The sequence below is a fragment of the Lontra canadensis genome, unplaced genomic scaffold (genome assembly GCF_010015895.1).
Source record: "Lontra canadensis isolate GAN:19392208 unplaced genomic scaffold, GSC_riverotter_1.0 scaffold55, whole genome shotgun sequence".
Classification (NCBI taxonomy): Eukaryota; Metazoa; Chordata; class Mammalia; order Carnivora; family Mustelidae; genus Lontra; species Lontra canadensis.
In genome coordinates, this window is record NW_022631049.1 from 4,905,075 (window position 1) to 4,918,646 (window position 13,572).

Consider the following 13,572-nt stretch of genomic DNA (forward strand, 5'->3'; position numbering starts at 1 on the left):
CTTCACAGCCCTCACCATAGCACATATCCTCCCCAACGTCCATAACCCAACCACACTCTCCCTCCCCCGCTCCCCCCAGCAACCCTCAGTTTGTTTTGTGAGATTAGGAGTCTCTTATGGTTTGTCTCCACCTGATCCCATCTTGTTTCTTTTTTCCTTCCCTACCCCCAAACCCCCCACTTTGCCTCTCAAATTCCTCATATCAGGGAGATCATATAATTGTCTTTCTCTGATTGACTTATTTCGCTCAGCATAATACCCTCTAGTTCCATCCACGTCATTGTAAATGGCTTTTGATGGCTGCACAGTATTCCATTGTATATATATATACCACATCTTCTTTATCCATTCATCTGTTGATGGACATCTAGGTTCTTTCCATAGTTTGGCTATTGTGGACATTGCTGCTGTAAACATTTGGATGAATGTGCCCCTTCAGATCACTACATTTGTATCTTTAGGGTAAATACCCAGTAGTGTGATTGCTGGATCATAGGGCAGCTCTATTTTCAACTTTTTGAGGCACCTCCATGCTGTTTTCCAGAATGATTGCATTCCCACCAACAGTGTAGGAGGGTTCCCCTTTCTCCGCATCCTCGCCAGCATCTGTCATTTCCTGACTTGTTAATTTTAGCCATTCTGACTGCTGTTAGGTGGTATCTCATTGTGGTTTTGATTTGTATTTCCCTGATGCCGAGTGATGTGGAGTACTTATTCATGTGTCTGTTGGCCATCCGGATGTCTTCTTTGCAGAAATGTCTGTTCATGTCCTCTGCCCATTTCTTGATTGGATTATTTGTTCTTTGGGTGTTGAGTTTGGTAAGTTCTTTATAGATTTTGGATACTAGCCCTTTATCTGATATGTGTTTTACGGATATCTTCTCCCATTCTGTCAGTTGTTCTGTCTGATTTTGTTGACTATTTCTTTTGTTGTGCAAAAGCTTTTGATCTTGATGAAGTCCCAGTAGTTCGTTTTTGCCCTTGCTTCCCTTGCCTTTGATGATGCTTCTAGGAAGAAGTTGCTGAGGCTGAGGTCAAAGAGGTTGCTGCCCGTATTCTCCTCAAGGATTTTGATAGATTCCTTTCTCACATTGTGGTCTTTCATCCATTTGGAGTCTATTTTTGTATGTGGTGTAAGGAAATGGTCCAGTTTCATTCTTCTGCATGTGGCTGTCCAGTTTTCCCAACACCCTTTGTTGAAGAGACTGTCTTTTTTCCATTGGGCATTTTTTCCTGCCTCGTTGAAGATTAGTTGACCGTAGAGTTGAGAGTCTATTTCTGGGTTCTCTATTTTGTTCCACTGATCTGTATGTCTGTTTTTGTGCCAGTACCATACTGTATTGATGATGACAGCTTGAAGTCTGGAATTGTGATGCCGCCAACTTTGGTTTTCTTTTTCAACATTCGTCTGGCTATTCGAGGTCTTTTCTGGTTCCATATAAATTTTAGGATTATTTGTTCCATTTCTTTGAAAAAAATCGATGGTATTTTGATAAGGATTGCATTAAGTGTATAGATTGCTCTAGGTGGCATAGATATTTTCACAATATTTGTTCTTCCAATCCATGAACATAGAACGTTTTTCCATTTCTTTGTGTCTTCCTTAATTTCTTTTATGAGTACTTAATAGTTTTCTGAGTACAGACTCTTCATCTCTTTGGTTAGGTTTATTACTAAGTATCTTCTGGTACTTAGTAATAAGTTGTAAATCCCATTTACAATAGTAAATGGGATTGACTCCTTAATTTCTCTTTCTTCTGTGATGTTGTTGGTGTGTAGAAATGCAACTGATTTCTGTGCATTGATTTTATATCCTGACACTTTACTGAATTCTTGTATGAGTTCCAACAGTTTTGGAGTGGAGTCTTTTGGGTTTTCCACATAAAGTATCATGTCATCTGCAAAGAGTGAGAATTTTATTTCTTCTGTGTCAATTTGGATGCCTTTTATTTCTTTTTGTTGTCCGATTGCTGAGGCTAAGACATCTAGTACTATGTTGAATAGCAGTGGTGATAGTGGACAGCCTTGCCGTGTTCCTGACCTTAGGGTAAAAGCTCTCACTTTTTCCCCATTGACAACGATATTCACTGTGGGTTTTTCATAGATGGCTTTTATGATATTGTGGTATGTACCCTCTATCCCTACACCGTGAAGAGTTTTGATCGAGAAAGGATACTGTACTTTGTCAAATGCTTTTTCAGTATCTATGGAGGGTATCATATGGTTCTTGTTCTTTCTTTTATTAATGTATTGTATCACATTGGTTGATTTGCGGATGTTGAACCAATCTTGCGGACCTGGAATAAATCCCACTTGGTTGTGGTGAATAATCCTTTTAATGTACTGTTGGCTATTGGCTGATATTTTGGTGAGAATTTTTGCATCCATGTTCACCAGGGATATTGGTCTATAATTGTTCTTTTTGATGGGATCTTTCGTTTTGGGATCAAGGAAATGCTGGTTTCATAAAATGAGTTTGGAAGTTTTCCTTCCATTTCTATTTTTTGGAACAGTTTCAGGAAAATAGGTATTAATTCTTGTTTAAACATTTGGTAGAATTCCCTTGGGAAGTCGTCTGGCCCTGGGATCCTGTTTTTTTTTTGGGATTTTTGATGACTGTTTCAATCTCCTTACTGGTTATGGGTCTGTTTAGGTTTTCTATTTCTTCCTGGTTCAGTTGTGGTAGTGTAGGAATGCATCCATTTCTTCCAGACTGTCAAATTTGCTGGCGTATAGTTGCTCATAATATGTTCTTGTAATTGTTTGTATTTCTTTGGTGTTGGTTGTGGTCTCTCCTCCTTCATTCACAATTTTATTAATTTGGGTCCTTTCTCTTTTCTTTTTGTTAAGTCTGGCCAGGGGTATATCAATCTTATTAATTCTTTCAAAGAACCAGCTCATTGATTTGTTCTACTTTTATTTGTTTGTTTCTATTTCAGTGATTTCTGCTCTGATCTTTATTATTTCTCTTCTCCTGCTGGGTTTAGGCTTTCTTTGCTGTTCTTTCTTCAGCTCTTTAGGTGTAGGGTTAGGTTGTGTATTTGAGAGCTTTCTTGTTTCTTGAGAGAGGCTTTTATTGCTATACACTTTCCTCTCCAGACCGTCTTTTCTTTTGTTTCCATGAATTTTTAAAAATTCTTTAATTTCTTGGTTGACCCATTCATTCTTTAGTAGGATGCTCTTTAGCCTTCATGTGTTTGAGTTCTTTCCAACTTTCCTCTTATGGTTGAGTTCTAGTTTCAAAGCATTGTTGTCTGAAAATATGCAGGGAATGATCCCAATCTTTTGGTATTGGCTGAAACCTGATTTGTGACCCAGGATGTGATCTATTCTGGAGAATGTTCCATGTGCACTAGAGAAGAATGTGTATTCTGTTGCTTTGGGATGGAATATTCTGAATCTATCTGTGATGTCCATCTGGTCCAGTGTGTCATTTAAGGCCTTCATTTCCTTGTTGATCTTTGCTTAGATGATCTGTCCGTTTCAGTGAGGGGGGTGTTAAAGTTCCCTACTATTATTGTATTATTGTCGATGTGTTTCTTTGATTTTGTTATTAATTGGTTTATATAGTTGTCTGCTCCCATGTTAGAAGCAGAGATAGTTAAAATTGTTAGATCTTCTTGTTGGACAGACTATTTAAGTATGATATAGTGTCCTTCCTCATCTCTTATTATAGTCTTTGGCTTAAAATCTAATTTATCTGATATAAGGATTGCCACCCCAGCTTTCTTTTGATGTCCATCAGCATGGTAAATTGTTTTCCACACTTTCACTTTAAATCTGGAGGTGTCTTTAGGTCTAAAATGAGTTTCTTATAGAGAGCATATTGATGGGTTTTGTTTCTTTAATCCATTCTGATACCCTGTGTCTTTTGATTGGGGCCTTTAGCCCATTTACATTTAGGGTAACTATTGAAAGATATGAATTTAGTGCAATTGTATTGCCTGTAAGGTGACTGTTACTGTATATTGACACTGTTCCTTTCTGGTACTACTTTTAGGCTCTCTCTTTGCTTAGAGGAACCCTTTCAATAGGGCTGGTTTGGTATTTGAAAATACTTCTAGTTTTTGTTTGTCCTGGAAGCTTTTTATTTCTCCTTCTATTTTCAATGATAACCTAGCTGGATATGGTACTCTTGGCTGCATATTTTTCTCGTTTAGTGTTCTGAATATATCATACTAGTCCTTTCTGGCCTGCCAGGTTCTCTGGGGATAGGTCTGCTGCCAATCAATATTTCTACCATTGTATGTTTCTAAGACTTTTAAGTTTTACTATTAGATGATGGGGTATTGATCTATTTTTGTTGATTTTGAGGGGGTTCTCTGTGCCTCCTGGATTTTGATGGTTGCTCCCTTTGCCAAATTAGTGAAATTCTCTGGTATAATTTGCTCCAACATACCTTCTGCCCCCCACTTTCTTCTTCGTCTGGGATCCCAATTATTCTAATATTGTTTTGTCTTCTGAATTCTTGAATTCTCCCCTCGTGGTCCAGTAGTTGCTTATATCTCTTTTTCTAAGCTTCTTTATTCTCCATCATTTGGTCTTCCATATCATTAATTCTGTCTTCTGCCTCATTTATTCTAGCAGTAGGAGCCTCCATTTTTGATTGTACCTCATTAATAGCTTTTTTGATTTCAACTTGGTTAGATTTTCATTCTTTTATTTCCCCAGAAAGGGATTTTGTTTCTCCAGAAAGGGATTCTCTAGTATCTTTTATGCTTTTTTTCAAGCCCAGCAAGCATCTTTATAACCATCATTCTGAACTTCAGTTCAGACTTCTTACTAATGTCTGTATTGATTAGGTCACTAGCTGTCAGTACTGCCTCTTGTTCTTTCTTTTTTTTTTTCTTTCTTTCTTTTTTTTTTTTTTTTTTGAGGTGAGTTTTTCCACCTTGTCATTCTATCCAGAGAGGAATAGAGGAATGATAGAACAAAATACTAAAAGAGTAGCAATGACCTCAGAAAAATATACACTAACCAAGTCAGAAGAGACCTGAAACCAGGGGAGAAGAAAGGAAAAAAATGTATATATATACTTTTTTTTCCTTTCTACACACACACACACACACACACACACACACACACACACACACATATATATGAGCCATACACTTGAATCTGGGTGCATTTTAGTCTATTAGAAAAAAAATGGCTCCCAAATTTTAAAGAAAGAAAAACATATATATACAAAAAATAAGGTTAAATACAATGAAGGGATAGAATATGACTATAACAATAAAGATTAAAAAATATTTTTAAAAGGTATTAATAAGATAAAATAGTTTTTAAAAAAGGTTAAAATAGGAAAGAGGGAAAATTTTTAAAAATAGAATAAGAAAAAAATAAAATTAAAAAAATTTATCTTTGAAAGACTAAAGAATCATGGGAAAAAAGCCATGAATTCTATGTGTTGCTTTCCCCCTGGCTCTGGAGTTCTGCAGTTCTCATTGATTGGTAGACTTGGTCTTGGCTGGATGATCTTCTGAGGGAGGGACCTGTTTCAGTGATTCTCAAATGTCTTTGCCCAAGGCAGAAGTATACTGCCCTTTCCAGGGGCCAGGCTTAGGAATCTGCTCTGGTTTGCTCTGGGGAGCTTTTGTTCCCTAAACACTTCCCATACAGATTTGGATGATGGGTATGAAAATGGCGGCCTCCTAATCTCTCACCCGGAGGAGCCAAGAGCATGGGAACCCAGTCCTCAGTGCACCCTCAGAGAAAAGCAGTCAATCACTCCCATCTCCCTAGTCTCCAGCTGCACTCCAAGATCACCCAGCCTGTGACCGAATGTTTCTATCTCTGGTGCACGACCCTGTTTGGAGTCTCCAAACTCAGCAGATTCCTGCCATGCCCTCCAGCGCCACTTCTGCCAGATCTCCCTGGATCTGCCGCTCATGGGATCTCTGCTTGAAGAGTAGTGGACCAACTGTGCCTTGGATCACAGTTTAAGGTAACCCTGAGCTGAGAGATCACTCCTAGGCTTCTTTTTTTTTTTTTTTTTTTTTTTAAGATTATTTATTTTTTTGTCAGAGAGAGAGAGAGAGAGAATAAGCGGGTGGGGAGGGGGTCGGGCTGGCAGGCAGAGGGAGAAGCAGACTTCCCTGCTGAGGAAGGAGCCTCATGTGGGAATCATTCCAGGACCCTGGGATCATGACCCCAGCTAAAGGCAGACGCATAATCACTGCACCACCCAGGCATCCCTTTGGTCTGTCTTTGCAGCCGGCTCCCCCTCTCTAATACTTGGGAGTTCTGCCACACTCAGACACCCCCATTGTTTCTGTTACCTCAAGGCACCTGAGACCACACTGTCCCAAAGAGGGTTCCACCCCCCTGCTTAGCCTCTGTAGTGATGTCCCTCAGTAGAGCCGACTTCTAAAAGTTCTGATTTTGTGCTCCACTGCTCTACTGCTTGCCGGGAGCCGCTCCACCCCCTCCCCTCATGGTCTCTCATCCTATATGATGACTCAGATTCACTTCTCTGCACGTCCTACCTTCCAGAAAGTGGTTGCTTTTCTGTTCCCAGAGTTGGGCTGTTCTTTTCTTTGATCTCCTGTTGAGTTTGTAGGTGCTCAGAATGGTTTGATAACTAACTGAATTCCTGGGACCTATTGAAATTAAGGTCTCCTACTCCTCGCCATTTTGCTCCTCTCCCAAACTATTGTGTTTTCATTTTCATTTAATTTTTGAATTCTTTGTTGACCCATTCATTGTTTAATAGCATGCTATCTAACTTCCATGTATGATGCTCTTTCTAGATTTTTTTCTTATAGTTTATTTCTAGTTATACAGTGCTGTGTTCAGAAAAAGTGCATGGTATGACTTCAATTTTCTTGAATTTGTTGAGACTTGTTTTGTGGCCTAATTTGTGATCTCTTCTGGAAAGTGATCCATGTGCACTTGAAAAGAATGTGTATTCTGCTGTTTAAGGATGGAATGTTCTGAATATGTCTGTCAAATCCATCTGGTCCAGTGTGTCATTCAAAGCCACCATTCCCTTGTTGATTTTCTGTTTGGATGATCGGTCCATTGATGGAAGTAGGCTGTTAAAGTCCCCTACTGTTATTATATTACTATGGATTAATTCCTTTATGTTCATTATTAACTGTTTTATGTATCTGGGAACTCCCATATTGGGTACATAAACATCTACAATTGTTATATCTTCTTGTTGGATTGTCCCCTTTATTATTATATAGTGTCCTTCTTTGTCTCTTGTTACTTAACTAATCAAAATTATAGAGACTCAAAAAAATGGTGGTTGTCAGGATGCTGGGGAGAGGGAGAAATATGGAATTACTGTTTAATGTAATGTATGAAGTTTTTTTTAATGTAATGTATGAAGTTTCAGTTTTGTAAGATGAAAAGAGTTATGGGTACCAATGATGGTGGTAGTTGCACAGCAGTATGAATGTACTTTAGACCACTGAACGGTATGCTTCAAAATGGTTAAGATGGTAAATTTTGTATAATATGTATGTTTCCATGATAAAATAATTGGAAAAAAAAAAAAAAAGAAACACTGGACTAATGCATTGGCAGAGTCCCTTTTAGCTCTGAGTGGGTATAACTTTATGAGACCGAAGTTGGGAGCTAGTTTATTTGACATTTATCAGCCAGGGCTCTCTACAATCAAGGGCACATCTAGATCCCTACAGGGTAAAAATTAATTGGAAATAGCTAATCTTAATAGAAAAGAGGGAAAGAATGTCTATTCCTGGTCACCTGCTATGGAGAATCTATCGACTTTCGCTAATGATATCATCAAAGCTGTCAGAGAATCTGCATTCTAGTTGGGGACAAGTTGTGGAGGTGCTTTCTTACTGAGACAGAATAAGATACTAAATGGAGGGGAGAACAACTCACTCATGTCCATGAGACCTGGGTTCCAATTTTGGCTGTGCTACTGATTTCTATTTGGTATACATTCATTGGGTTTTGACTGCCAACATCTCAATCCCCTACCTATTCATGAGAAAATCCACAGAGCTCATCTCCTGCCACTTTCCTGGGCTTTAGGATCTGGAGTGATGCCTCTAGAAGATGCAAACTTTCATAATTCAGTAATGGAGACTCCACTGTGCGCATCTGGTGTCCAATGGGGGAGGCCCAAGCAGAGCTAGTCAGTGTTACAGTGTCTGTGGTGGCCTGTGACTAGTGTCTCCCTAACCAGGTCATTCTTTCTTTGGTTGATATCTGAGCCTGGCCTCCAGCCTTGTTTCTCTTTTCACTTAAGTCCATCAGAGTTGGTTTCTCTTGTTTGCACAATTATGTAATTTTATATAAATCAAGTTGCCAGCATTCAGTTTCAAATTAAGCTCCTTGGAGTTCTAGGATGAATGATTGGAAACTAAGGAATCACATTTTTGGTCATGGGGTTAGAATACAAGTATGCTTATATTTTCTTCCTGGCCAGGAGGTGAAAGGCTGGGTTTAAGAAGCCATCATGTATGTGTTCAGTTATTGGTTACAGCATGGTTTGGGGTAGCAGAAGACTAGAAGCAACAGGGTATTACATATGGAAGTCACTATTGCATACCATGCAGCTAGTAATGAAGGATGAGGGAAATCTCTAAGAACTGATAAAGTGAGATCTCCAAAATAAGTCATTGGGGGGAAAAAAGCAGTATTAAAGAGAGTGTATACAGTATACTTACCTTTTTTTGTAATAAGAAAGAGGGAAAAATAAGATTTATTTGCCTAGTGAGATATTGGAAGGACAAGTAAGAAATTAACACAAGTGGTTACCTTTCTGGGTAAGAGCAGATGGGACAGGAGAAAGACTTTCACTATTGGTTTGCTTTTGAAATAATGTAAATATGTTAATTTTTTAAGAAAAGGAAAAGACTTATAAGATTTAGGTTCTTTCTCTCCAAATATAACATATATGATATATAAATAAATAATTTATATGACATTTATATTGTCATGTCATTATATGGCATTTATATGATCTTTATATGACATAAATAAGTTATTTATATGATATATAAATAAAATCTATCACTTATCTATCTAGAATATTTTTTTAATTTGGTGTGATAATTTGTTCTTGTAGTTACAGTAAAGGCCTTGAGAAGCTGGATGACCTGAATAAAGAAAGAGCAAGGAGCAAAGCCAGAGCATACATAGCATTTGACCCTAAAGCACACTAAAGCATTTGAATTTTATGCCAAGAGCAATCCAAAGTTCCTGAAGAGGGTTAAGAAAGGGAAAGACTGAAAACAATTTCTTTCTAGCACTTTGTGCCGCTCAATTTTTTTCCCATTCACTGATAGAGTAAACTAAAGTTTTTGGTAGCTCCCAATACCATATCACAATCATTACAATGTATTGCCCATATTTCAGGGCAATACATTTTTTGAAATGTATATAAAACCCAATACTGTTAACAGACTGATCATCTAATGTAAAAACCATTCTTTCAACTAAATCAGCTTTTCTTAAAAACTGAAGAGATTTGATTTTGAGGTTTAGAAAGAAAGATCAGTAATTGGTGCCAGTCCGTATATTACTGACTTCATAACCACTAATAAAAGCTAGTGATTGCTTTATTGAAAGTGTGTTGAGATGTATTTATTTTAGTTCTACCATGAATAAGTTTAGGGAGAAAACCAACAGTGAATTCTAGAAACAAATTAACCAGAAATCAAATTTCTCTCTCTCTCTCTCTCTCTCTTTCTCCCTTTCTTCCTTCCTACCTCCTTCTAGTTTCAGTTTAGCTGTCTTTTTTGTAGGGTGGTGCTTTTCAAAGTGAGGCCTTTGAACTCTGGGATCCTTTTAGGAACTGGCAAGGTAAAACTTATTTTCAGAATAGCACTAGGGTGTCATTTGCTCTCAATGTATTGACATTTCCACTGGTAACATAGAGTCAGTGGGACATAAGGGTGCTGGCATCTTAGCATGAATTAAGGCACTAGCACCAAACCATAATACAGTGGTAATCACTGACATTTTCATCCACACATATTTTTAGTTTAAAAAATAATGTCAGTTTCAATTAAAAATGTCTTTGATAAAGCAGTACATATTATACATTCTACTAAATCTCAATCCTTGAATCATTTTAATATTTGTGCCATGACGATTGGAAAGTATGTGTCAAGTGTTTTTGTTGTGTATTGAAATATGATAGATAGGATAGACAATGATAGAGATTTTTAAGATTTTTAATATCACTCTTGGTAGTTTATTACTCTCTTTTCCAGTGAAATGGAGCTAACATTACCCATTTTATGGGGTTGTTGCTGGGATTAGAAGATGCCTGTAAAATGCATGCCATGATTCCAATTGTCCCTTGATGGTCTTGGTTATGGACATAAATATGTGATTAAATATGTTGACTTTATCTGGGTCTTATATTCCTCTCTGATGGCTTTACTAGCACATTCCTGGGGTATGTTTAGTCCTATAGCTTTCCCCCTCATCAGCAAATGATATCTCCATACAAGGAATACTTAGGCATTTTTCTTCATCCCCTATAAGGAGAATGAATTCAAGTGGTAACCCCTAAGCAACGATTGTTGTTGCTTTTAAACAGAAAAAGTGATGAAGTCTGCTACAGAATATTCTTTATGGAGAGCTGGAAAACCTGCTATGACACTACATTATCCTAAAGCTATCCTGGAACCTTAGTGAGTTTGAGTGACAATTTCCAAGAGGGGAGATTATAGAATTATATTACTGCTTTGAAAAATCCCTACTCACAACCTTAACTTTTCCCCTTCACTTGACAAACTAGTCCTAAAAACCATTGTCATTACTACTGTTTTCTGTTTCTTCAGATTCACCTACAGCCCCTCTCAGAAATCCTTGGCTGTGATGTCTTGAGATTTTGGAACAACCTGACTCATTATTGTGACTAGAAACCAGATAATGAAATTTGTGTTTGGCTTAACTACCAGGGAAAAGAGCATGGAGACATAAGCCACATTTAGTCTTTCTAGTAGCTTACTTTGATCAAATGTCAGGGTTATGAATAATAGAAATCATGGTTTACTTGGAGAGTTGACTAAATAGTGCAGAGTTACTATGTTATTCCAATGTAAACAAACATGACTTTTGTTGTCTTTGTCCTTTCTTTCTACAGATGTAGTTTAAAAGTTTTATATTTTAATGATGTGGATTTCATTACCATTGATGACATCTGATCGACAACTTATGAACATGAATTGGAAGATTAATTGTCTAGGGGAAAGTCTGGAAAAGACTGGAGAATTTTTCATTAACAGGTAGGTATCCTTTCTGAAGGGAACTTTCCCAGTATCTAGTCATGGGACACTGTGATAGAAACCCACTCTGAGCCTGCTGGAGAGAACTTGGATAATAGTATTGGAAGAAATTTATGTGAAGTCGGTTTTTCCACATTAGCATATTCTAAGTTCTGAATGGCTTTGTTTGCCTAAGCACTGATGAATTTATTCTAACATTGGATTATTGGAGACACTCACTGTTCTGTTCCTTTCTTTTACTTCCTGATATTTGTGTATTTCATTACTCATAAGCGATTACAACAAAGGATGAAGATTATAACAAAGAAGAGATTTATGGCAAGATGGAAGTCTGATGGCCACTTTCAGCTTGACTTTCCTCATTTATAAGAAAAGAATGATAATATTTCTTATTTAATAAAATTATTCTGAGGATTAAAAAAGATAATATGCATAAAGTACTCAATATAGTGGCTGGTACAAACTAAGATCAACAAATATGAATTGCAAACCATTTTATGTGAATTAGTTTTGTTGATTAAGAGGAAAAGGGGGGGTTCAAATTATTGACTGGAGTGAGGCCTAGATTTTATCTCTGTTTCCATGAGTCTCTCCAGAATTAGCTGGTCAGAAATATTATCAACAATGTGTTCATGAACCCACTCAAATAATGGTGCTTCTGAACTTCCTGATCTAAATGCATGAATATTTTAGTTTAAGCGAATTCAATGTGGGATTCTACTCTACTGGTCTCATTGTATGTGTCAGGTGGGACGGAGATGCAACCAACAGAAACTGGACTAACAGTGGCTTAAACAAGGAAAATATTTATAAAGTCACACAACTAGAAGTCTGAAGATTGATTAATTTAGTGGAACAATGGGACCCAGGGACTTTTATCTTATCACTCTGCTGTCCTCATCACATCAACCTTATCTCCTGATTGCTAGATGGCTGCCACAGCCTAAATAATTAATCTTGTACTTTCTATGGAAATGGAGTGGAACTCCAGTCGACTATTTCACATGCTTAATATGCGGTGATGGGAGAAAGTTCTCTCATATCTCAGAACTAGAAATAGCTATGATTCCTTTGAGCAACCTAAAGATTTTTTAAAAGAGGTATTTATTTATTTATTTGAGAGAGAGAGAGAAAGAGTCCATGTAAGTGGGGGGAAGGGTAGAGGGAGAGAGAGAATCCTCAAGGAGACTCCGTGCTGAGCCCTGGCACAGGGCAGGATCCCAGGACCCTGAGCTCATGACCTGAACCAAAATCAAAAGGCAGCTGCTCAAATGACTGAGCCACACAGGTGTCCTCCCCACCCAAAATATTTTTTTCTTTGAGTATAGTTGACACACAATGTCACAATAGTTAAGGTATATAACATCATGATTCAACTTCTCTTGTAGGTTATGCTATGGTCCTCACAAGTATGGCTGCCATCTGTCACCATACAAGGTGATTATAATATTATTGACTATATCCACTTTTCAGTAAATTTGTTTTGGATATGTCTATGTATAACCTTATGTATATGTATGTCCTTATGGGTATTTAAATCTTCACTAGACCTTTGTTTTGGATGAAAGAAACCTTATGGGTATGTCCTTATGGGTATTTAAATCTTCATTAGACCTTTGTTTTGGATGAAAGAAACCTCATAGCTAAATCTGTGCTTTCCTATAGCACATGACTGGGAGCCTACTGTTTGTATAGCAAGACACACCTGAAAGGGACCTGGCTGCCTGGCTGAGGGACAATCTTTCCACAATAGAAGCCCTGTTGGAGCAGAGGAGCCCTGGTGGGGAGTAGTCATTACTAGAGTCTGCTTTTAGCTCTGTCCCTTTCTGGGGGTGTGTTCTGGGGTAACTTGTGTATACTTTCTAAGCCATTCATGCAACATTGTACATCTTCAAATCTTATACATTTTCCTTTCATCCATTGGAAAATTAGTGGATGTTTTTCATGAAATGAAAAACATGAAGCCCTTTTGAAGAAGATGCCCATCTTGCAGGACAGTTAGAAGCAAGAAAATTACACTCAAAGTCTTGTCTTCTCTGTGTTAGAAATAAAAGGCTTGTCTTTTCTTTGCATTGTTTGCAGGTTTGAGTGTTGGAAGTAGCGGAAGGAGTCCAACTGGTAATAGTGTTACTGTATCTAATGTTGAGAAAATAGCATTTTCAAGACATGTGAAATAGTCACCCCCTCTAATTTTTTAGTATATTAAGCAACAACCCAAAAGCTAATTAAAAAGAAAATAATTATATGGGATGTAAAACTCCTCAGTGAAGGAGTCACAGTATAAAATAATGATCGAATATCTTTCAGGGGTGATCTTTTAGAAGTTAGTTTGTGCTTTTGCAGTGGG

The 13,572-nt window shown here is 37.6% G+C and overlaps 1 protein-coding gene across 1 annotated transcript in view; it reads left to right on the forward strand.

Moving 5' to 3' along the window:
• The first annotated feature begins 11,090 nt into the window (after positions 1-11,090).
• The window catches only part of GPHB5 (glycoprotein hormone subunit beta 5), a 30,010-nt gene continuing 27,528 nt past the window's right edge, over positions 11,091-13,572 (forward strand). The window contains exon 1 of the mRNA XM_032875098.1: positions 11,091-11,225. Within this exon, the coding sequence (XP_032730989.1) occupies positions 11,110-11,225 (116 nt within the window). The 5' untranslated portion in view covers positions 11,091-11,109. The remainder of the gene's footprint in view (positions 11,226-13,572) is intronic.